Here is a 22,431-nt window from a genome sequence, read left to right on the forward strand (position 1 = left end):
TTTTTTTTTTTTTTTTTTTTTTTTTTTTTTTTTTTTTTTTTTTTTTTTTTTTTTTTTTTTTTTTTTTTTTTTTTTTTTTTTTTTTTTTTTTTTTTTTTTTTTTTTTTTTTTTTTTTTTTTTTTTTTTTTTTTTTTTTTTTTTTTTTTTTTTTTTTTTTTTTTTTTTTTTTTTTTTTTTTTTTTTTTTTTTAATTTTTTTATATTTATTTGTGGGAGTTGACTTTGGGGTGTTGTCCTGGTTCCAGCCAGGACAGGGATTACCTTTTTATGCTTCCCATTCTCTTCTCCATACAGAGGGACAGGGGGAGTGAGTGGTGCTTGACCCTGGGGTGTTTTCAGTGGGACCAGTAAATTAGGGAATACCATTCCTAACCCAAGGCAGGTCTGAGGGGATTTTGGGGATGACTGGTTTGTTTTAAGCTTGTTTACAGTGGAACTTCAAAATACTCTCCCAAAACAATAAAACTGAGTGTTGCCTCCCTCTGTTCTCCTAGAAGTTATTATTTAGGGCAGAGTTGGGTGGGTTAAATGCAAACCTGCACAGACACAGAATAACAACTCCTGACCTTGCAGAGCCCAGGTGAGGTGCAAGTCCTGCAATAGTGCTTCATAAACAACTTGGGGCATAGGTAACGTATCACAGGTAAGGAGCAATTTTGTAATGATTAACAGACCTGAAAGAGACCCAAAAAGTCGACTCTTAAAAGGTGAGAATAAAAGCACCATGTCTGAACAAGCCTGATGCACTGAGCACGCTGCCTCCTTGCACATGGCAGAGATGGGGAGTTGTGGTGGTGCATCCCACTCTCCCCCCACCCAGGGAGGGGTAAGGACCAAAATCTGCTTTGGTAGGGACCAAATCCTCCTCCTGAAGCTGCAGAACTCCCTGATCGTGCCAGAGAGGAGGGGTTGGAGCAGCCTCTCCAGGTCGGGGAGATAGTGGGAGCTGATAACAAAAGTCCTTCCTGCTCTCAGCAGGGTGTCAGGCTCTTGCTGGGCAGAAGGAAAAACAGTACTAAGTTTAGAAATTCTTGTTATTTGAGCTTAACAGCAAGGCTGGGAGTGCTTGGAGCTAATTACTGTGGGGGTGAGGCCAGAGCTTGGAGGGATCCCTTGGATCAGGGTACCCCGTGCAAATGCCATCCTGGTAGAGAGTTGGGGATGGTGGGGGGACCTGGCAGGGGATGGGGAATGATTTTTCTGGCTTTGACTCTGAATTTCCTGCTCAGAGGAGCCGCGGGAGCACAGCTGCCTCCAATTCCCTGGGGGGTTATTGGGTGAAGATCCCTCATTGCTGGGGCGGGGCGAGGGTTTGGTCCCAAAGGGCTGTGGCGATGCCAAGAGGGGCTTTGCCACAGCCATTGGCGGGATTTAGGCTCGGGCAGGGCGAAGGGCTCGGTGTGTCCCCCCCTCCAGGCCCCTGCCTTGGGCAGGGGGGTCAGTGCCGGCTCTCTCTGCAGCCGGGGGGGTGAGGAGGGCCCCCCTTGTCCCCCCTTCCAGCCGCTCTCCCCGCTGTTTCCCGGAGCCGCCGCTGGCGCAGCCGGTGCCGCCGGTGCGGCCGTTGCCTGGGAACGGCGGCCGGAGCCGAAGGGACGCGGGGATCGGTGTGTCGGTGAGCGACAGGGTCCCAGCGGAGCCTCCAGGCCTGGAGGGGGCTCGGGAGCGGCTCTGTGTGACCCCGGTGACACCCGCGGGGTCCCCGAGCGGCTGTTCCCGAGCTCCCTCCCTGCCCGCCGGGGCCGGGGGAGGGTTTTCCCAGGGCCCCTTCCCGATCCCGGCGGGTTTTCCCAGGGCCCCTCCCCGCTCCCGTGAAAGTTTTCCGCGCACAAGGTTTTGATTGTTGGCTCAAATCCCAGAGCCGTGAAGCCGGAGATGAAGCAGCTGCCGTCCAGGAGCTGTCCGGCTGCTTATGGGGACTGGGACAAAACCCCATCCAAAGGGAAAAGTCCCCGCCCGGCTCGGGAGGATGGGGAGGGAGCCGGGGCTCAGCTGGAATTACTGGAGCAGTGCTGGGCTTGTTTGTGCTCAGTGGGAGTGTTATTGGAGCTGAAAAGGCCTCTGGGACCCGTTTCCCATCCTCACAGGTGCCCTTTTCTCCTACTATGCCCAGTTCCAGGTCGCTGTGGTGCAGCCAGACCCTGGGGGAGTGTGTGTGTGTGTGTGTGTGTGAGTATTCCAGAGCATCTCCACACCCCAGGTCCCTGGAAGGGGAGAGAAGGTGCAGGTGGCTGGTTCCTGTGAAGTTACACCAGAGGAGCCCACTGAGGGAAGAACAGGAATAAGCAACGAGCTCAAGGATGTCCCAGGACAGACAGACAGCTCAGGAGATGGGTGAGCAGGTGAGGGCAGTGCCATGGGAAGTCCTGCCCAAGACAGGATCTGGGGCAAAATATGATGGAAACAGAGCCTCTGGCTGAAGGGTAGTGTCTCCAGATGTGGTTTACCCCAAGACATCCCAGGGTAGGGGTCTGGGGGGCTTGGCAGAGGTGCCATTTCTCTGTAGTCTCGTCCAGCTGTCAATATTTGCTGACTCTTGAGCTATCTGGAGCCATCTGAGCAGGAGGGAACCCAGCTCCTCCCTGTGCTGAATGAAATGTTATCTCACCTCCCTCACACCAGGAACTGTCCAAGGGGGGCTTAGACCTTGCAGGAGAGATTGCTATGGAAAATCCAGTAGTCCAGTGCGGAGAGGCAAAAGCTGGTGTGGATCCTAAGAACAAGATCAAGTGGTCGGTGGTCAGACTGGAGAGCCCCTGACCGGGGCTGCTGCCAGCTCTGACCCCCCAGGGCTGGTTAATACAATTACTGACAGGCTGGTGAGGGGCTGAGGAAGGTGGTGGTGGGATTTTTAGCCTGCCTTTCTGTCTGCTGGCTGGGAAGCACGGCTGGGATTGCTGCAGAGCCCTTCACAGCCAGCTCAGCCCCAGTTCCAGGACCTGATTCCCCTGGTTTTAACCTCTATTTGCCATTGCTCCCTGTCCAACCCATGATGTGTACCCTGTTGCAGCAATGAATAACCATTGCTGGGGGATAGTCAGGGGATGGACATCAGAAAGGACAGAGTTCACAGGACCTCCAGGTTAGTTTTTGGCATCTTAGCCCAGGTGATAGGAGCTCCCTGAGGAGGTTCTGATGTGAGGCACAGGATGCTGAGGAGGTGCAAAGAGGCCGAGCTTAAACATGCAGAAAGAAAAGCAGCAGCTGTTGGGAAACTTTCCATGGAATTTTTTTTCTGCTAGTACAAATCCTTAGGCAGTTTGGACAGGAGCAAAGGAGTGTTTTGTTATTGGAGCCTGCCCTGAGAATGGTGTAGCTTGGATCTGAGACGTGCTGGGGTTCATTCCCACCACTGGTCCCCAGCCAGACCAGCCCAGGAGCCAGCACCCACCAAAATCTCTCTCCCTTTCCAAGGATCCCCTTGCTGCTGCCCAGGAGAAGGAAGGACCACCAGAGGACGCTGAAGCAGATGTACCATTGTGTCCCCCATCACCTCCTCCAGGGATGGGGATTCTAGACACCCTGCCCAGCACCTGGGCTGGGAGCCAGGATGCCCTGGAGGAAGACACTGCTAGGACATCGTGCCTGAAGGGTGCTGGGCCCCCTAAAACACCCCCAGCCCTCTCTGAGCCGAAGGGGGCCATTTCCAGCCCTCACTCAGACTGCAGGAAGCAGGACACACACCAGAGGAGCAGTAAGGATGCCCAGCGTGATGGCTCTGCCAGCTTGGTGTGGGCAGCCAAGCCAGGGATGCTGTTCCAGAAGGACAAGGAGAGCAGCCCTCACTCTCTTGTGAGTACCAGTGGGCACAGTGCCACCGTGACGGTCCACACGGCACGCGGTGCTCCCACCTCGCTCTCTTCTACCACCCCACAGACCTTGTGTGGCTTTTTTGTCCTGTCTGCTAAGAGCCAGGATCTCCCTCTTCCCTGCAGAACCTGTCCTGGGTGTTTGGCTACAACAGCAGCCTGGCTGTGCACAGCCTGATGGACGGGGAGGACCGGGTGCTCCTGTATGTCTCCTCCCACACAGTGGTCATCCACGATGTCCTGAGGAACAGGCAGTACCACCTGCAGGTCTGGCGCACAACCCATGTGTCTCCTTCCTCCTCTCCTTCCTCCTCCTCCTCCCCTTTTCCCAGACACCCACAACTTTTCCCGTGCAAAGGGGTGTGTTGGTTTGCTCACGCAGTTGTTGCAGTTCCCAACATGTGGTGGTGGAAGACACTTTGTGTGGGGTTTGCAGCAGTGATCTCACGAGCAGAGCAGCTTGATGGATTCTTTAAACAGCCCCAGTTCTGGAGCCTCCAAGGCACTTTGCTGCTTCCCTTTCCCAGGGCCATGCAAATGTCATTTCTTGCCTGTGTGTGAGCGAGGACAAGCGCTGGGTTGCAACTGCTGACCGAGGGCCAAACGCTCTGATCATTGTGTGGGACTCCTTCTCCGGGTAAGCTCCCAGGAACTTCCTCTTTGGAAACCCCCTATGTCTAGTAAATCACTTAGGACTGACTCCAGCCTCAGGTAAGAGTGAAATGGGAGAACAGAGGGGTAGACTAAAGCAGCAAAGGAGCCAAAACGAAACCCAGGGCTTCATCATCCTCGTATCACCCACACGCACAGAAAAATGAGGTGGGGCTGTTCTCCCCCAGACTAAGTACATCAATCACATTTCCAAGCTGTAGGTTTTTGGTTTTTTTTAAAATCCCTGGTGAGCTGTGTCCCAGCACCATTTACTTGGGAGGAAGGGATGGAGGGGACACTGAGGACCAGCCATGGCACCAGCTGCTCCCGTGGCAGCACTGGTGTTTGTAGCTTCCTTCCCTCCCTCCCCCTTTCCCTCCCTTCCTACATCCTTTCCTTCACGCAGACCAGGCTGGGCTGTGCCACAGATTTTGCCAAGTGATTGCCTTGAACCCCCTGTGCTGCCTGAGCCCCCAGGAGGTGTTTGCTCCGCAGGGTCCCGGTGCACACCATCTTCGAGAGCCACCCAGAGGACGGGGTCTGTGCTATCGCCATTTCCCAGGATGCGAAGTATTTGGTGACCATTGGTGCTGGCACAGTGCAGGTACAGAGAGCATCTCCTCTTCCACAGCTTTCCAGGATAGAGCCCTGGAAGTTTTTCCCAGTGCAGCACAGGGGAAGGGGGAATTCGGATGGGGAGAGCAGGTTTGCAGAGTGAAGGCTTGATTTTGCTGAGCCATTGGAAGAGAGACCTGGATTTCATTAAAGTGAATGCTGCAGAGTTGAGAAAATGCATCTTAATTTGGGATAAAAGCCTCTGACTTCATCACTTTCATGGAAGCAATTTCCAGCATTATTTCCTGAAATTAATCTCCCTGCTGCCAGGCCATGCTGGGTTTTACCCTGCTGCAGTCAGTCCCTTATGCCCCACCATCCCCTGCAGCAGGGGGATAGTGGGGTTCACCTGGCTCCCCCAAGCTCCCAGAAAGCCACATGTATTGTTTGGGCTTTTCTTTTCTTCCCTTCTCTCTTAGAGAGTTTGTGTTTGGAGGTGGACTTTGCCCACAGAGAAACCCCTGTGCAGCACAGAGCTGAGGCCTGAGTTTGGCTACCAGGTGAGAGACCACGGCCGAGGGGGGCAGAGAGGCTGGACTGGGCAGAACTGGGCAGAGCTGGGCAGAACTGGGCAGAGCTGGGCAGAACTGGGCAGCCCCATCCCCACCTGCTCCCATCCAGTGTGGGGCTGCTGCTGGGTACTGGAGGGAGGATCACACCCCATCCCTGGGGTCCCCCAATGCCGTGGAGCATCCCAGGGGGTTATTCCTGCTCCTCTGATGCCGGACAGACACAGGGTGAAGAGGGGACCCCGAGGGGGTGTCCCCATTCCCAGAGTAGGGAGCACAGGGAATCTGGCCTCTGTTTTCAGTTCAGGGCAGGTGGAGAAGTGGGTTTTGGGTAAAAGCAGATGTTTTGCACGGAAGAAGAAGCAGAAAACATCGCTCAGCTTGGTGCTAATGTGATTCTCACCTTTGAATTTCAGGATTATGTAATTTTTAACCCTCAGGATCCCCATGAGTTTGTCAGCAACAGCAAAACCCAGGTGATATTTTACCTGTGGGTAAGTAGAGACATGGGCAATCGTGTTTCTGGTGCCAGAAAGGAGATGGCTGGGTGGAACCCACTGGAGAGGCAGTGTGGGCTGTGGGGCCACATGTCTGCCCATGACTGGGGTCACACTTTGCTGTGCAGATCTGCCCTCACCCACCTTGCCTTCCCCCCTCCCTGCCCCTTCTAGACTCCAGGGTGGCTTTGGCAGAGTGTAGCCCTCCCTCTATTCCCACACTGGGTCAGTCCAAGCTGTGGCAGGGATCTTCTCCTCCTCTCCCACCCTGCTTTCCTGTGGGCCCTTCATGTGCCTCGGGCTGGTCAGCAGCTTTTGGAAGAGGAGCAGGTAGAAGGAGAGAGTGTTTTTGTGCTCTCTGGAAGGTCTTCGAGAGCCTTTCTGCCTCAAGAGCCCTGCTTTGGTCACCACAGTGCGGTGCCAGTGCCCAGATGATGGAGAGGGGACAGACTGGCACTGCAGAAAATTCTTGTCCTGGATGTTTTCTCCTTTCCCCAGGGAGATGCTGGTTTGCAGTACAGAGCACCCTTCCTGAGCAACAAGGTGAGCACAGGGGGACCACAGCATGTCCCCCTCTTGGCTTTCCTCCTGGCAGCAGCCCTGCCCCTTCCCATCTCCCTAACCAAAACCACTGGCCATGTCCCCAGCCTGCCCTCCTCGGTCTCCTGAAAGGACAAGCCAGGGTTGCCTGAGCTGAGGTCAGGAGCCTCACTGCATCTTCTCCTGGGGCTCTTGTCTCTGATGGTCCTGGGACAGGGAGGGAATGTCACGTGAGGGCCAAGCAGAAGCATCTCTGCTTGGGGAGGGCAGAGCCAGCACTCGGGATGAACCTGTGGCCTTGCTGCTCTCCCCGCAGACCTTCAGGAGTGTGGTGGGACGCTTCAGCCAGTCGGTTTTCCACTTTAACAACTGCCAAGCTCTGACGGGCACCTCGGCCGGGAAGGTGGTGGTGTGGGATGTGGTCAATCCCCGAACTGACCCCCAGGAGCAGCAGGCCAGGCCTCTTGGAATGACCCCCACCAAAATGGTGTCTGTGCAGAAGGAGAGTCTCACTGTGCTCCAGGTGTTGGAGAGGTAACAAGGAGCCCGTTTGCAGCAGCTGTGGGTACAGTCCTTGTGTATCCCAGCCACGGCGGCGGCAGAGATAATGTTGAGGAACTACCGCCAAGTGCTGGAGTTTTAACTCACTTGGCAGCGTGTGAGGACCAGGAAAACTGCGGAGGAAAGTGCTGCTGGTTTGCGTGTCATTTTCCAGCAATGGATTTGGCTGGGGGGGAAAAATAAGGTTGAAAAGTCACGGTGATGTGATGCCAGCTCTGCTGGGGTGGCTCAGACACTGGCTCAGCCTCCTGGCTGTCACCGGCAGAGGGAGCAGACAGCCACCAAACGCCACGACAGCCCTGGGGACAGGGCAGGGACACGGCAGGGTCGCAGCAGAGCCGCTGGTTTCTGCACAGCCCTGGGCTTTTCCCCTCACCTCAGTGCAGGGCTCTGCTCGTGTGCTTGTGCTGAGAAGTGGGGAAGAGATATTCTTCTACCTAAAGGGTGCTAGGCAAGAAACATTTGTCCGTTGTCAGTCAGTGTGTTGTTGGTTAATAACTTTCCCTTCCTTGTAGCTGTATTGTAACAGGTGATGTGAAAGGGCAGGTTAAGTTCTTCGATGGGGAGCTGCTGCTGCTCAGCCTCTACAGCCACAGCAAAGTGGGACCCATTCGGTCCCTCTCCTTCTCCACAACCCTTCGTGATCCTCCTGATACCTTCCCAGCCAGGAGCCGGCCCTTCCTCGCCAGGTGAGCGTCTCTTTACGAACCCAGGTCTTCTCCTGTGTTTGCCCTGCAGCTGAAAGACCTGGGGAGGTGTCAGTGAGAGCTGGGGAGGTGTCAGTGAAACCTGGGAGATGGTCAGTGAAAGCTGCTCTGTGGGCTTCTGCCTGGTCTGGAGCAGGTTTCAACCCTGTGCCCAGGCTTTTGGGCAGGACAGGGACAGGGAGGCAGGATGGAAAGCAACATGCCCCTTTATTCCCCTTTTCCTTTTCATTTGGGGTATTTGTCCCACCTGCCTGCCACAGAGAAGCAGGGAGTGTCTCCTGGGCATCCCTCTCTGCCTGCAGACCACAGGCATCTCCCAGCAGCTGCAGACTCCAGGTGGGCTCCAGCACATCCTCAATTCTGATGTGATGCCTTGGCACAGACACGGCGTCAGTGCAGGCAGGGTGATGATCAGCTTCTCTGTCACGTACCCGGCACACCAGGCAGTGCTAATGCCGAGCCTCCAGCTCTCTCTGGGCCCCTTAATCCCCCCCTTAAACCCCTCCCATGGATGGCTGTATCCAGTTGGATTTTATCATGGCTTGCCAAGCTGACTGGGGCAGTGGCACCAGCGCTGGGTTGCACCACCTCGACTCAGGAGCTTGGGACAGCCTCAGCCTGGTCACCAGCCCCTCTCTGTCCCTCCCTGTGATGTAGCTGTGTGCCTCAGGATTTACAGGGAGTCTGCAGGCCAGATGAAGCTGTTGTGTGGCTCCAGCCAGCCCGCAAAACATATGTCTGTCACTCCTGTTCAGGCTCTCCTGGCAAGGTCTTTTCTCAGCCGCACGTGTTTTCCAAAGAGCCATGTGGGACAGATTCCTCTCCAGCCTGGAGCAGTGCCCTGGGGAACGGTTTGGTTTCCCTGTTTCTGGTCTCTGTTGTCTCATCCCTCCTCCTGGGTTGCTGCTGCAGCTCCTGCTGCTTGCAGCTGCTCTGGGCAGCACAAAAGGCAGAAAATCAAAGGCGAAACCTTGAGCCTGCTCGTCTCAGCAGGCTGTTGGGATCAGGAATGGCTGGAGAGCCCAGCTAAGGCCCAAAAGAGGCACAGAGTCCGTCAGTACCTGGCCCAGATGTGCATGAAGGGATGGCTGTCACGGGCCAGCTGGCAAAGAGGCTGCTTTTGCCCACTCGTGCAGCCACACGTCTGTCTGTGCAGCTCCAGGATTTGGCCTGGAGAAGACTCCAAGGAGACCTTATAGCTCCTTCCAGTACCTCAAGGGCTCCAAGAGAGCTGGAGAGGGACTTTGGACCAGGGTGTAGAATGACAGGACGAGGGGGGAATGGCTTAATATTGACAGAGGGCAGAGTTAGGTTGGATGTACAGAAGAAATTCCTCACTGTGAGGGTGGTAAGGCATTGGCAGAGGTTGCCCAGAGAAGCTGTGGCTGCCCCATCCCTGGGAGTGTTCCACACCAGGTTGGATGGGGCTTGGAGCAACTTGGTCTAGTGGGTTGGAATAAGATGAGCTTTAAGGTGCCTTCGTACCCAAACCAGTCTGGGATTTCTATGTGGTCCTATCTTGTCCCTTTAACTGAGTCCAGACCCTCAAACCTCAGCCAGACTGAAACTATACGTATTTGTGCATAATTAAGCAGATGTCTACTTCACACATGCCCAGTCCCACAGTGAGACCCTCTCTGCTGTGTTGGGTGAGCAGACAGGAACCACCCTGTCTGCGCTGTGGGACTGAAACTGTCCTCTGACCTTGTCCGTGACAGGGTGGTCAACGTGGAACCAGTGACAATGGTAGCGTGGAGACGTGAAAAGACTATTCAGAGTATCTTCAATTGCTCATTTGTCTGTCTCACACACCAGCAACTTGCAAACAGCAAAAGCTCCCCAGATGTCATTCATCTTCTGTCTTGCCCAGCCAAGTAGAAAATGGACCTGGCGCCAGAATCTTCCTGTGGCAATTTCCCAGGTCATGAATACAAAGCACCACCTGCCCTCCAGGTCAAGGAGCGTTTGCATATTGCATATCACAAAATATAAGGATTGTCCAACTCAGTTGCAGAAAGAGGCTGATGTGTAATATAGCTTGGAGGGACGTGAGCCAGCGAGTCTGATTCATCAAATTCTGTTTCTCTCGCACTAAACAGGAACTTTATCCTTTCAACCTCTGATGCAACCGTGTTCCATGTTGCAACAGACAGCGCAGACTTTGAAAAAGTCCTGGAAGAGGCGAAGAAAGCTGTGAGTGCCATCGCCTGTCACCCGCAGCAGACACTGGTGGCCGTGGGGAGTCACTGTGGGCTGCTGAAGGTGTGGGACTACCAGCACACCAAGTACCTGGCTAGCAGGATATTCCCTGAGGCCGGCATCCAGTGCTTATCCTATGACCCTGAAGGTATCCTGGCCTCGTGACCTCCCCGTGTGCCAAGCGCTGGGTTTCCCGGGAGGAGCCGCGGTGCCGTGAGAGTTTTCTGGCGTGTTTTCCAGGTTATTTTCTGGCCGCTGGTTTCACCGATGGAAGCGTTCACATCCTCGATGCGATTTCCCTGCAGTCCAGCTGCAAGGAACTCCGGTTCTCGCAGGGTCCCGTGACTCACATCAGCTTCTCTCACAATTCCCAGTACCTCGCAACCGCTGTAAGCTTGTTTTTTCCGCTCGGTGATTTACACGCGCTGCTCGTCCCGCAGCTTTGGGAGGGACTGGGAATTGCCGGCCGTCCTGCGAGGCACGGAGGGCTGTTCCTCCCCCAGGGCTTCGTGATTCTGAAATGCTTTTCCTGGCTCAAAGAGTCACTCTGTAAAAACGTCACCGGTCCCAGCTGCTCCGCAGAGCCGCTGCTGGCAGCATCCCATCGCTAACTTTAGTGACAAGTCTTAGCCCTGAATCCATCTGTAGGAAGGGCTGGAGCAGGGATTTCCTCCTGGCTGGTGCTCTGTGTGGGGGGCTGCTCCCTCCATGGCGTGTCTCAGTGTCAAGGCAGTGTTGAGGCAGTTTGGCACAGAGGTTGTAGCAACTGGTGACGATCTGTTCAAAGGAAAGATTCCCCTTTCCTGCACGTATGCCGGGACACAACAGTGGGAAGCATCTTCCTTGGGGTTTCTGGAGAGTGACAGAACTCAATTTACTGCCCCTTCGTGCGAGAGCACAGCAGGGGATGGCTCGCACGCTCCGGCCAGGCTGAGGACTGCTGTGGGGCTGCTGTGGGGCTGCTGTGGGGCTGCTGTGGGGCTGCTGTGGGGCTGCCCTTGGGAGCAGATGCCCAAATCTGGCCCAGAGTTTTGTCCTACCCGTGACTCTAAACCTCCTCATGGGACTCCAAAACTGAAAGGGCTGAGCTAAGCCCAGAGGGGAAGCACCAAGCCAAGGGATGAGTGTGGGGATCGTGGCTCGTTGACCTTTGTGCTGTCATTGCAGGATGAGAAATACTCAGTGATCGTTTACAAGAAAGTCCTGCAAGATGGGCGTAGATGCTGGGAACACCTGGCAGGGCTGGAATCCCACTACAAACCCATCCGGAGCATCCTCTTTGGGGTCCAGGCTGACAGCAACGAGCCCAGGCTCCTGAGCCTCGGGGAGGACCGGCAGCTGGTGGGTGGATGTGAAAGTCTAATGGGCAGTAAAGGTTTGTGGTCAAAGTGGTGGGGTTGGACAAGGACATCAAGAGAGACTCCACGTGTGGTTCTGTGGCTCCCAACCCTCTCCCCACCAACTCCATTGATGGAGATTGTTTCTCAGCCTGATCTCAGGGCTGAGGCTCTGCTACTGCGGGCTTCTCCAAGAGATGCTAGATCCAGGTAATCCACAAGGTCCAGGGTGCTGGCAGACCCCAGGGGAGTTGTGTCCTTGTCTTCCCTCCAGGTTGAATATGACCTGAGCAGCAGCATCAAGGACCACCTGGTGGTCACACACAGGGACAGAGTGGAGCAGAGTGCGGTGCCCCTGTGCTTGGCCTGGTACCCACAGCTCAGCACCGAGTCCTTCATCCTCACTGCCAACAACTGCTACAAAATGAAGCTCCTCAACACGACAACCAAAATGTGCAGGTAGAGGATTGGCTCAGGCCTACAGCTGCCCGGGAGCCCCATCCTGAGTCTGTGTTCTTGGTCTAATGACCACCCTACTCTCACCATGAGAATGTGTTTGCACATCCATGACGCAGATCTTGGAATGACTCTAGGGACCCCCAGTCACTTGTGTCCACTCTGCTGTTCACTGCCATGTCATCTAGTAAGGTTGTGGCTTTAGGTGGGTCTTGGTCTGCTCAGCATGCTGGACTTGAGACATGGCTGTTCAACATCAGATAAAGAGACAGGAGTCCAGATGAGCAAAGCACAATAATCCCTGAGCACTAAAATAATTTCTGGCCCCCAGTGTGGTCCCTTCTAGCCAGGGACCCTGTCCTATCCTGTTCTCTCAGCCAGCAGTACAAAACCTTTGCACCCCCACACCTCCCATATCTACCCATCCTTCCACACAGCAGCTGTTTAGAGAGGGAATATGTTTTTGTGAGCCCTAGAATGGATAAATACATTGTTTGCTTTTAGAAAGACCCTTCTGGGACCAACCTACGGCTCCCCGTTGGAGAAGATACAAATCCTCCCAACAACAAGCGCTGCGGACCCCAAGCAGCACTACCTGGTGTACATTACAAAGGACAAGGTATGGAGCCCCACCTGCCTCAGATGTACAAGAGCCAATATTTGCAGGGCTGGTGGTCCTTCAGGAGTTTCACTGGAGATGAAACCGTGTATAGGCTGGTCCTGCCTGAGAGCTGAGCGAGCTCCCAGGAGGAGGAGGCAGCGCTGCCCCAGTGTGCAGTGCCCCAGGCCTCCTGTGGGACCCCCAGCCCTCCCAGACTCTCTCTCTCTCTCTCTCTGTACAGGTGGGCTTGCAGATTTTGCCTGTTGATGGCAACCCCCACAAGTCCTCAGCCTTCATTTGCCACCCGGATGGTGCCTCTGACCTTGCCAGCTCCTACAACGGGCGTCACATCTTCACAGCGGGGGGGAGCGACTGCACTGTTATGAAATGGAAGGTCAACCTAAGGTGAGTATGGCAGGAAGGAGAAAGGAGTCCTGTTACCACTTTCCACAGCTGAAGCAAATGCTCCCCAGCATTTACACTGAGAATGGGGCTTTTGTCCCATTTTTGTGCCAGGTCTCTGTGCCCAGAGGAGTTAAAGCAGGCAGGGTGGTTGGTCATGGAGAGTTTCTTTGCAGGGCTCTCTTGAACATGGGGTGTCTGGGGGCAGGTGATAAAGCCCTGCAGCTTCTCTCTCCTTCCACAGCACGTGCCCACAACCAGGCCAACAAACTGCATTGGCAAGGGGGATCATGAGGTGGGGGAGAGGTCCCAGCACTTGTGGAAGCAGGAGACCCACCACTCGCTGAAGGGAGCAGGAGTGAAGGGTGGCAGCATCTCTGCTCAGTGCTGTGGGCTGCCAGCTCCCAGACACCTGATCCCACACAGGGTCATTAATAGATTAGCGAGGGGGCATGTGTCACACCGGGGATGGGGGCACGGCAGTGGGGTCAGCCTATGTTGTAACAACCTGCTGGGCCCCAAATGGCTGTGTGGGGTGGCAGCTAAGACAAGAGGAACACATTTTTGGAGGGTTTTGTTCTCCTCCATGTGATGCATCTGCATAGTCATAGTGGGGGATTAAGCCAGCAAACCTCGCAGAGGGTGGCCATAGAAGATATAAAATATTCCAGTCTGGGAAGTGGCACCCAAATGGTAAGAAGTTGAGCAGAGCATTCTGTGGTCCTTGTGAGGCCCTGGCCAGTGTGATGGGGGATTGTCAGGGTTAGGCCAGGACCAGAGCAGCAGTATTGGCTGCAGGAGGAGTGCACGGGGTGACTGCTCACACAACAGTGTCTGCTCTCCAAATGGGATAGGCGTTTGCTGGGAAAAATCCCCCCTGCATTTGAAGACTGGATTTAGACAAGCCACCTTAATCCTATAAAGCTTTGCTTACACGAATAAATGGGCTGCAGTAAATGGGGTGGCTGGAAGAGCAAAAGGCAGCTCTAAAAAAAGAGGATCTCCAGGCTCTGGCCCGGAGCATCCCCGGTGAACCCTGCCAGGCTTCTCTCCCCGTTCTCTGCAACTTTCCCTCTGCCAGCTCCCTCAGCAGCAGTGCCAGACGTGTGCTCCCGTGTGGCAGCAAAGGCAAGATGTGCATTTTGGTTTATTTGCATGTCAAGGACCAAAGCTGCTCGTTGTAGTGCCTGTGCAGGGCAGAGGGCTCCCCTTTGTAAGCGTGGCTGCAGGGGCCCAGGAGATACACAAGACATGGAAAGGGAGCTGTGAATGACAGGAAAACTCCAGGCCAGCATGGAGTGACTTCACACTTCAGGGACTGGAAAGGGAGCCTAGTCCATGGCAGAACTGGGAGAGTGTGGCATGATCTCCATCAGTCTGTGCTGGTTTGTTTCCTTTAAATCCTGCACGTCACCCTGCTAACACAGAGCACATCTCCTGGTTTCTGGCAAATCAACCCCATGGGAGCTGGCTTTTAGCTCTCTCTCCTATGTTTGCCTTTTGGTGTGCACCTGTGAAACCCTCCCCTTCCTAGGACAAAGGCTTTGTGCTTAAGATATGTGCTGGTCCTGCATAAAACCCTTCTTATGGGTACCGCTCCCTCTGAGGAAAGCCCAAAGGGTGCTGAGCCAGCTCACCTTCATGTGCCAGAACAAAGGAAACCTGGTTGGGAAAGCAACGGGTTTATTTATTTTCTTTTCCACTTTGTGTGGCTTAAGCAGTCGGGGGTCAGGATAAGCGACATTTTAAGGAAGGCAATAGAATATAAATGATCCTTCATTATAATGGTTGGCCAGGGTCCAGGCAACATTGACTTTCTGTGTAATTTGTTTTTTGAGTGAAGTTCTTGATGAGCTAATTATCATTTTATTGCTGCTTCTGGCATCTTGTGCATCTCCACTGTGTTTAATACCCAAATAACTTAATTACGAAAAAAAAGCATGAAGCCTGCAAAAAAACCCCAGTGGAAGCAGCCCTGGCGAGGTGTGTGAGAGCTGCCAGGCGTGGGGTATCGTGTGGCAATGCACGATTGCACTTCCAGGCTTGGTTTCTTTTTACATCTGCACAAGCCAAACGGATTCTTTTGGCTCCAACTGCCTATGAAATTGAAACAAAGAGGTGGCTACTGAGGCGCTTTCAGTCTAATGCCGACTGCACCTGCGACACCGTCACCCGCCGCAGCTCAGGAAGTGGGGTAATGGATTGCGCTGAGTTACTGGGGAAAAATGTGTTAGATCAAGGAACAGGGAGCTTGGGTTTGTGTGGTTTATTGCAAACACCAAGCCCCGGCCCTTTCTGCATGTTCAAAATGCTGATCTAGCTAATTCATCTCCCTCAATGTCTCTATAAGGAAGCAGAAAAGCTAAATGCCAGACACCAAGTTCAAGTCCATGGAAAAGCTCCTGGCTCCCAGCCCTGTACTCATTCCACTAAACAAGAGGACCATTCAGTAATAATTAATTCCCACACTGTGCTATTGTATGTAAAACCTGGGTATGAAATATGCTGTAGAAGTGCAGCTGATGATAAAATAGCACATGGTTCAAGGCAGTGCTTTTCTTTCCTGAATTCTGAGGCCCAGGGATTTTATTTATTGAAAGTGTCTGTGAACAATGACTAGAAAGGGAACCGTGAAAGACCTCCTCCCATGAACCTTTCCTGTATCTTCTTTTCTCCACTTCTGCCAGTGCCTTGGATGCTGCTGCTTTCCTGGGTGGGGAGGACATGATCCCATTCTACAACCTCCTGGATGGTGGCAGAGAAGGCGAATTCTTCAAGGTAATTATGCTCACGGTGAACACTGCCTGGCCACATCTGGTTGGAGTTTAAGATTCATTTATACAGGCCTGCCATTCCTTTATTTTTTGTCCAGCTCTCCTGTAACAGCAATCCCATTGATATGCCTGTTAGTAAATCCTAAAGGGAGCCTTATCTTCCATGCTTGTTGTTAACTGAACTTCACAGTCTTCTTTTGAATCCCTGGCAGGAACTGGAAGACTATTTTTACTATGCACAGATATGCAGCCAAGGTATGAATACACTGGAGAACAGACAGGTGTCAACACACATTCCCTTGGAGGAAATTCCTTCTGTAATGAGAGCAATAGGATTTTATCCATCAGAGGAAGAGGTTGGTCAGTTGTTTTTATTGTTGTGATTAAAATTAAAAAGAGCAAGACTGATTGCATTTACCAGGTGTCCCAAAGGCCATATTCTGACTATTGCCATGCTGAATGGCTCCAGGGCATATTTGTTGGCTTTCAGTGTATTTAAGTGGTCTGCATCAACACAGTAGTGGTCAGAATCTGGCAGCAAATTCCTCAGAAAGTAATGACTCCTTGCTAGCAAGTTGGGAAACCACAGGGGCTGAGCAAACCTGGAGCCTGATTGTTCAGAAGCGTTCAACAGGACAACCTTGGGGTCTTCTGGAGGTTGGGGGCTCTGCCACCACTGCAGAGGTGGGTTTCTTTGGAGGGTGGAAGTATAGGAATGAATCTTCCTTTGGCTCCCAAGGGCAGCAGCCTCTAACCTTCCAGTGTCTGTGGGTAAAGTGCTTTGATCCCTCTGTGACTTGTACTAGTGAGTGAGCAGCATGTGGTCGGTAGGATGTGGTTGAGTCCCTCCAGGTTGGATGGAGACTCAACCAGAGTGTCATATATGAGTTACCAGTGTGGGTGGGAATGTCCAGCTCGATGCAATCACTCACTTGGACATTGACAGAGCCTCTCTTTCTTGTTCTGCTTGGGACTGATGAACGAATGATTTTAGATGGAGACAGCGGTGTTTACTCCCATGGAACGTAAAGCTCTTCCACAGACTGATAAACTCTGCAGAAGCTCTCTCTTAGGTTGCCTTTAAGGTTGCACATTCCTCAAGAGCTTTTTATCTTCAAATTCAACAGCAGACACAACTGATTTAATAGGGGTACTGCTCCTTCCCCTTTCGTGGCTGTTTCTGCAGGGCAGTTTGTATAGTATACAAACCTCATTTGTAATGTGTAACCTGACAAAAGGGTAATTAAAGCACATACCCAAAAAATTACTGAATCTGATGCAAGGAGATTTAAATAACGGTCTCTTTGCACCAGCCACAGCCTTGTCTCTGCAGGGAGTTCTCCCCAGGGGAGAGGTGCATCACTGAGCTCCCTTCGTCTGCCCGCGGGGGAGGTTGTTCGTCTCTGCCATGGCACAGGAACCCACGGGCTGCTGAGGCGGCGCTGTGAGTCAGTGCCACCCCATCTGCCCAGGGATGCTCTGCCAGGAGAGCCAGCAGATGGGAGGCAGGACCTTTGTCACAGCCACCATCTAGCAGACGTGCTTTGGAGCCCCCACAACCAGCAAATGTTTGTCTGAGCCAGGGCTGCTTTGCCCTGGTGTCAAGCTGTGGCATTATCCCCTCATACTGTGTTAGAGCTTTTCCTTGGGTTATTACATTTTTGCCTTTTGGGGACAGAGGGAATATAATCCCCTGGGACATGTCTCTGAAAGAATAATTGATAACCCCTCTCTGCCTCCCACCCCAAATTAAAATATAAACAGCATTTCAGGCGTGGAAACAGAGGTGCTAAGCTGTTGTGAAACCAGGCAACCTACAATCTGTTCCTTGAGGCAGGCAGGACAGTAATAAAATCCAGAAAGTTCATCTCTCTAGAGTGTTTTAATATAGGAAAAGCAGGAGGGAGGAAAGGCAGCTTGGACTGACTAGCAAAGCTTTTGGGAATTGGTGCTTTTCTTTTGTAGTTCAGTGGGATTGATATAAAACCTAATCCCAGCTCAGCCAGGGCCGAGTGAAAATGACTGTTCTTGCTTGGCGTGACATTCACTACAGGAAAAATATAAGGCTGAGATTTCCCTCTTCCCCAGGCTTCATTCAGTGGAAAAACTTGTGACACCAGGACAAAGGCCCAAGGCCGAATGCAAAGTCCTCCCCGGGGAGATCTTGCATCAGCCTCCCTTTCCCGGGGAGCAGCAGGCTTGGTACGTGTTGGCACGGGGAATTCTCCCGGCGTTTCTCTGCCGCCCCTCTACCTCCAAAGGGGCTGCGAGTACAATGAAGGCACGGAGCAGATGCTGCCTTTTGGACACACATCTGCACAGCTGCCAACGGGGCTGACTCACAGCACCAGACTTCAGGAAAACCACAAGCACCCAGCACGGCCAGGGCTTGCCTGTTTGTCCGGGAGGAGAGCGCAGGCTGTCAGCCGCACCGAGCACGTTTGGATTTGGCTTGTGTGGTGGCAGAACCTCACCAGACACGTGTCAGAGGGAGGGGAAGATCATTTGTGCCAGCCAGGGTGTGCAGCCTGGTTATGTGGGGACTCTCCTGCACGTGCTCCCGCAGCAGGGATGGTGTGTTTACCGGTGTGTGGTTTGCCCGCCCGCTGTCCCCAGAGTGCAGACGCAGCTGTGGCGAAGGTACCGGTAACAGCTGCGGAGTCACCGAGTGCCCGTCACGGGAGAGGAAATCCAAAATGACAACGTACATGCAACCCCCCTCTTCACCCAATGTCATCATGTCAGCAAGTGTGTGACTGTTGGCCGTGCCCGTCCTCAGCTGCCGAGTGCAGCTTCCCACTGGGATCCGGTCACGGCACCTGCGCTACCAGTGTGTGCACGGTTATGGTGCATTGGCAGTCACCAGATCGGAAACTGGCCCGATGCTCTGCAAAAAAAATGCGTAACAATCTCTCTTGTCTTGATCTTTAGATTGAAGAAATGATAAATGAGGTAAAATTCAGCAAGTACGTGGACACCGGAGAACAAGTGACAGAAATCAATCTGGAGGATTTTATCAAACTTTATATAAATCATCGACCTGCGCTTGGCTTGTCGATGAAAAGCCTACAACGAGCGTTTCAGGTTCTTGGTTATGATAACGAGAAGGGAGACAAAGTTATTGACAGAGGAGACTTACTGTCTCTGCTTCAGTGCAGAGGTGAGTTATTTCTCTTCTAATATTAGTTTTATGTTTTCCAGTTCTGCCTGCAATTTCAGAACTTATTCACTGCAGCAAAAAATTAATCTGGAACCATGGTTTGGTAACCAGGGCAGGCGTGGGGAGCCACTTGTTTTAAGATTTTAAATTGAATAACCACATCTGTTGTCTCAGCTGCTCTTTTTTTACTGCTCTGGAAATCTCTGCTGGCCTGAGGTATCTTGGCTGTCAAATGATGAGTATGGATCTTGGTAAAATGTATCCTTCTTCCAGTATACCCTTATCTGAGTCACTGTTCTCTGTTCCAGCCAGGCAGGCTTTGGCAAGGTAGTATAAAACTGATAAAAAGGGCACAAGAAAGGAGGGATGAAATTAGTCAGTCCTGAACTGAATCTGTGTGAAAGACTGAAAAGATATGATGGTTTAGCTGAGCTGAATCAGGAAGAACATTGTAAATGTGTGTATAAATATAATTGTGTCCAGTGCCATAGAGTGGTAAATAATAATCTTTTGTTGTCTTACTCCTGGCGTAAAAGTGCAGCTGAGCATTAAAACAGGTAAAGGGAAATGCTGGTTGACTCAGTACATCACCTGGCAAGACTCCTTGACACAAAGATCCTTGGAAACCAAGGATTCAGCCAGTGTGAGAAAGGTTAGTTATTTATGTGGATGGTGTGAACATCCATAAATAGATACATCAGATAGAACAGTTTCATAACAGATCTATAACCTCATGCTGCAGGGCATGAGCCAACCGCTAACTTGGAACAAGTGCCATGTCCACGTTATTCCAAGAGACTAAATCAAGACTTCTCCACCTTCCTCTTCCTCCTCTGTGTGAAAATGGCTACGTGGACTGTGATCTGTGCCAGGAATTCTCCAGTGGGAAGAGAAGCTCAAGCCCCTGCAAGTGCAATGTAGCCTAAAGAGCTGTCTGCATCAGAATTTCTCGCTTTGATTAACGCTTCCAAAAAGCTTCCCAAAAAGCGATAGGGAAGAACAATTTTCCTTAGGAACAACATTTTCACGTGTATTGGTACATCCCTCTATCACAGAGGCCGAATCCCCTTTCAAACTGTCCTGTTTCATTTGTGCACTGTTCCTGTTCGAGCTCCTTTCTAGTTTTTGTGCTCTTGACCCCATAACCCACGGGCTGGCCTTGCTCTGTTGTGTGCAGGAGAGCAGATGACCGAGGACGAGCTGGCCCAGTGTCTGACCACCCTGCTGGGCAGGCGACGCGGGAGACAAGGATCTGAACCAGACACCTCTGATCCCTCAGGTACAGGATTAGCATTCCACACAGCACAGAAGCAGGACTGCTTCAATTCCCAAATGGAACAATTTAAATTTCAAACCCATTTACCCCGTTAGGCCAAGAGCTGTCAAAAGTGCTCAGACGGGATTGCAAAAATAGTCACAGAGCTACAGACTGTCCTTCATCCACGCAGCAATCACACGGGTGTATCTAAAAATAAATGGACAATGAACTATAACTGGGGCCTGACAAGATTACATTGCTGTTTATCTGCTGGCTGGAACTGAAATTAGAAACTCTCGGGGAAATCCCAGAGCTGGTTTCACCCAGGCAGCAGTGCCCATTGTAATAGAGCTGTTGGTAACGACCGCATTTGTCTGCAGTTTATGTCCCAGTCCACACCAGTCTGGAACAGCAAATTACAGCATCGATTTCAGCCAAGTGGCTGTATTTCATTGCCCATTGTAGTTAGAACTGCATTTTCCCATGATTTGTGTCCCAGTCCCCCCCAGTTTGGAACAGCATGTGTTTAGGGTTGTTGGAATGGGCCGCACACAGCAAAGGTGCAGCTCCCAAAGGGAACTGCCTGATGCTGCACAGCAACTTTGAAATCCCTGGATTCCTTAAGGTCCTAAAATCACATCACATTGCTGGACTGTAAAAGTTGTCCAATGACCCCTCTCAGGCAGGGACCTGCTGCAAGGTGAGACTTGCAGGTTTGACAGGTTCTTGATATAAACATATAAAGTGTTAGGTGAGTAAACCATCACTTTCCCATGATTACTTTATTAACAAATTTTACTGACCTGGAAAGCCATTTTTACATCACTACTCTGTGTCTTGTTGTTACTGCTCTCCAGGTGCAGCAGCTTTGATTGAAGAAGAAATTCCAGCAGAAATCACAGCAGAGATATTTGCTGCTGACATCCTTGGCTTACCTATTGCTGCACCAGAAAGAAAGAATTGAGGAGAGAGGAGAACCTCTGATCTACGAAGACTCAGAATCACAGCTGCCACAAGGTTTTCTGCTTGTTCCTTCTTTCCAGACTCCTCTCCTCAAATATCTGCAAAATTTGTGTTTTGTGTTTATTACAAAGTAAAGGTCACATAATTGCATTTCAGTCAAACTCTAGAATAAAACCCCCAGTTTAGCACATGCCACAAACCTGTAATTTTCCACCTATGTACGGAAACACTGGGTGGCTGTAGAATGAAGCAGGTGGCCATCCCAGCCTTGGCTGGAACCTTCCTAGAATTTATTTCAGGTGGGTTTATGCCAGATGCAGTCTATTTTCATTATGTTAAGACAGTGTTCATTTGTGAAACCTGACAGCAGAATAGCGATGTAAAAGTACTGTATTGATTAAATACATTGATAAATGCTTGGACGGGTTAGAATGGATTTGTAATTATAAATCCAACAGACCTCGGTAAAGAAAGGAACGCTGTGATGTACATTAAAATCAGGTTTCCCTTTTGGCCTTTAAAACTGACTTTTTCTTTCTGAAAGTAGTAATTCCAATTAGTAGTGTAATACCAATGGGACGGCATCGCACTGTGTGTGTATAAACAGCATAATGAGGCTGATACAAGTTGCTGTAGAAAGATCAGTGAAGTGCTGTTGAACACGCTTCCTTCTTTACATCATCCTCGGCATCAATTTGAATAATAATGTAGGCCCTTAAGAAGCGTTCTTTTCAGAGGCAATGTTTTTTAAACAGAGATCGCTGTTGTGTACTGAGAACATCTGTGATTGTACAATTAGCAAGAGCAGCAAGGTGTGCACTGGGGAGAAGTTAATGAGGGAGTCCAGCAGTAACAGCAGCAGAGAATACAGGTCTGTGACAAACGTCCTGCAGAGCATCACCTCACATACAACTCTGCCCATTTACCCTTTATGCACATGTGCTTCCATGGATTTGTGTTGGAGCTGATCCTCCACTGCTTAAAAGCAGTCTAATTCCATGGAAATTATTGGAATTATTTAGGCAGCTGAGAAACGTTATAACCATTGGGGGGAAAAAAAATCAAAATCTGCTTGTTATAGATTTATATTATTATGATGATTTATTTATCCCATTCAAGCAGGGATGTTTTGCTAACAGGGAGCATCGCCTATCCCTGCACTCAGAGTCTGTCACAGCAACTGGGACAAGAGAAGGATGTGTGTCTGTCATCGCTGGAGCCCTGGGGCTGCCCTGCACGAAAACAGGCATTATTATTTCTGTGTGAAGTGCTTTGAGCTTTCTGAAAGTCCCTCCAGTTCTGCTTTGCAGTAAAATTTAGTTGTGCCCAGGATGCTGTTAGACTGCACAGGGTTATCACAGAATCCATTAGGTTGGAAAAGACCTCCGAGATCGT

General features: G+C 51.6%; 1 protein-coding gene across 3 annotated transcripts; it reads left to right on the forward strand.

Annotated features, from left to right (window-relative positions):
• The first annotated feature begins 1,464 nt into the window (after positions 1-1,464).
• Positions 1,465-22,365, forward strand: WDR66 (WD repeat domain 66). 3 transcript variants are annotated; one of them, XM_027878624.1, is made up of 22 exons: positions 1,465-1,612; positions 2,085-2,339; positions 3,412-3,789; positions 3,933-4,073; positions 4,334-4,443; positions 4,953-5,061; positions 5,492-5,572; positions 5,998-6,075; positions 6,577-6,621; positions 6,935-7,152; positions 7,695-7,868; positions 9,986-10,233; positions 10,326-10,474; positions 11,253-11,426; positions 11,697-11,881; positions 12,383-12,497; positions 12,721-12,884; positions 15,569-15,659; positions 15,868-16,011; positions 18,587-18,815; positions 19,993-20,094; positions 20,931-22,365. In XM_027878624.1, exons 2-22 carry the CDS (start codon positions 2,298-2,300, stop codon positions 21,035-21,037), a joined length of 3,084 nt encoding a protein of 1,027 aa, XP_027734425.1. In that variant the 5' UTR covers positions 1,465-1,612; positions 2,085-2,297; the 3' UTR covers positions 21,038-22,365. The 3 variants fall into 3 exon arrangements, with proteins under 3 accessions (XP_027734425.1, XP_027734423.1, XP_027734426.1); XM_027878622.1 differs by having other exon boundaries at positions 2,111-2,339; XM_027878625.1 differs by having other exon boundaries at positions 1,466-1,612; positions 2,111-2,331.
• The last annotated feature ends 66 nt before the right edge of the window (positions 22,366-22,431 follow it).

This window comes from Empidonax traillii, unplaced genomic scaffold, assembly GCF_003031625.1.
Source record: "Empidonax traillii isolate 1590-97213 ecotype Southwest subspecies unplaced genomic scaffold, ASM303162v1 scaffold43:size1863611, whole genome shotgun sequence".
NCBI classification, from domain to species: Eukaryota; Metazoa; Chordata; class Aves; order Passeriformes; family Tyrannidae; genus Empidonax; species Empidonax traillii.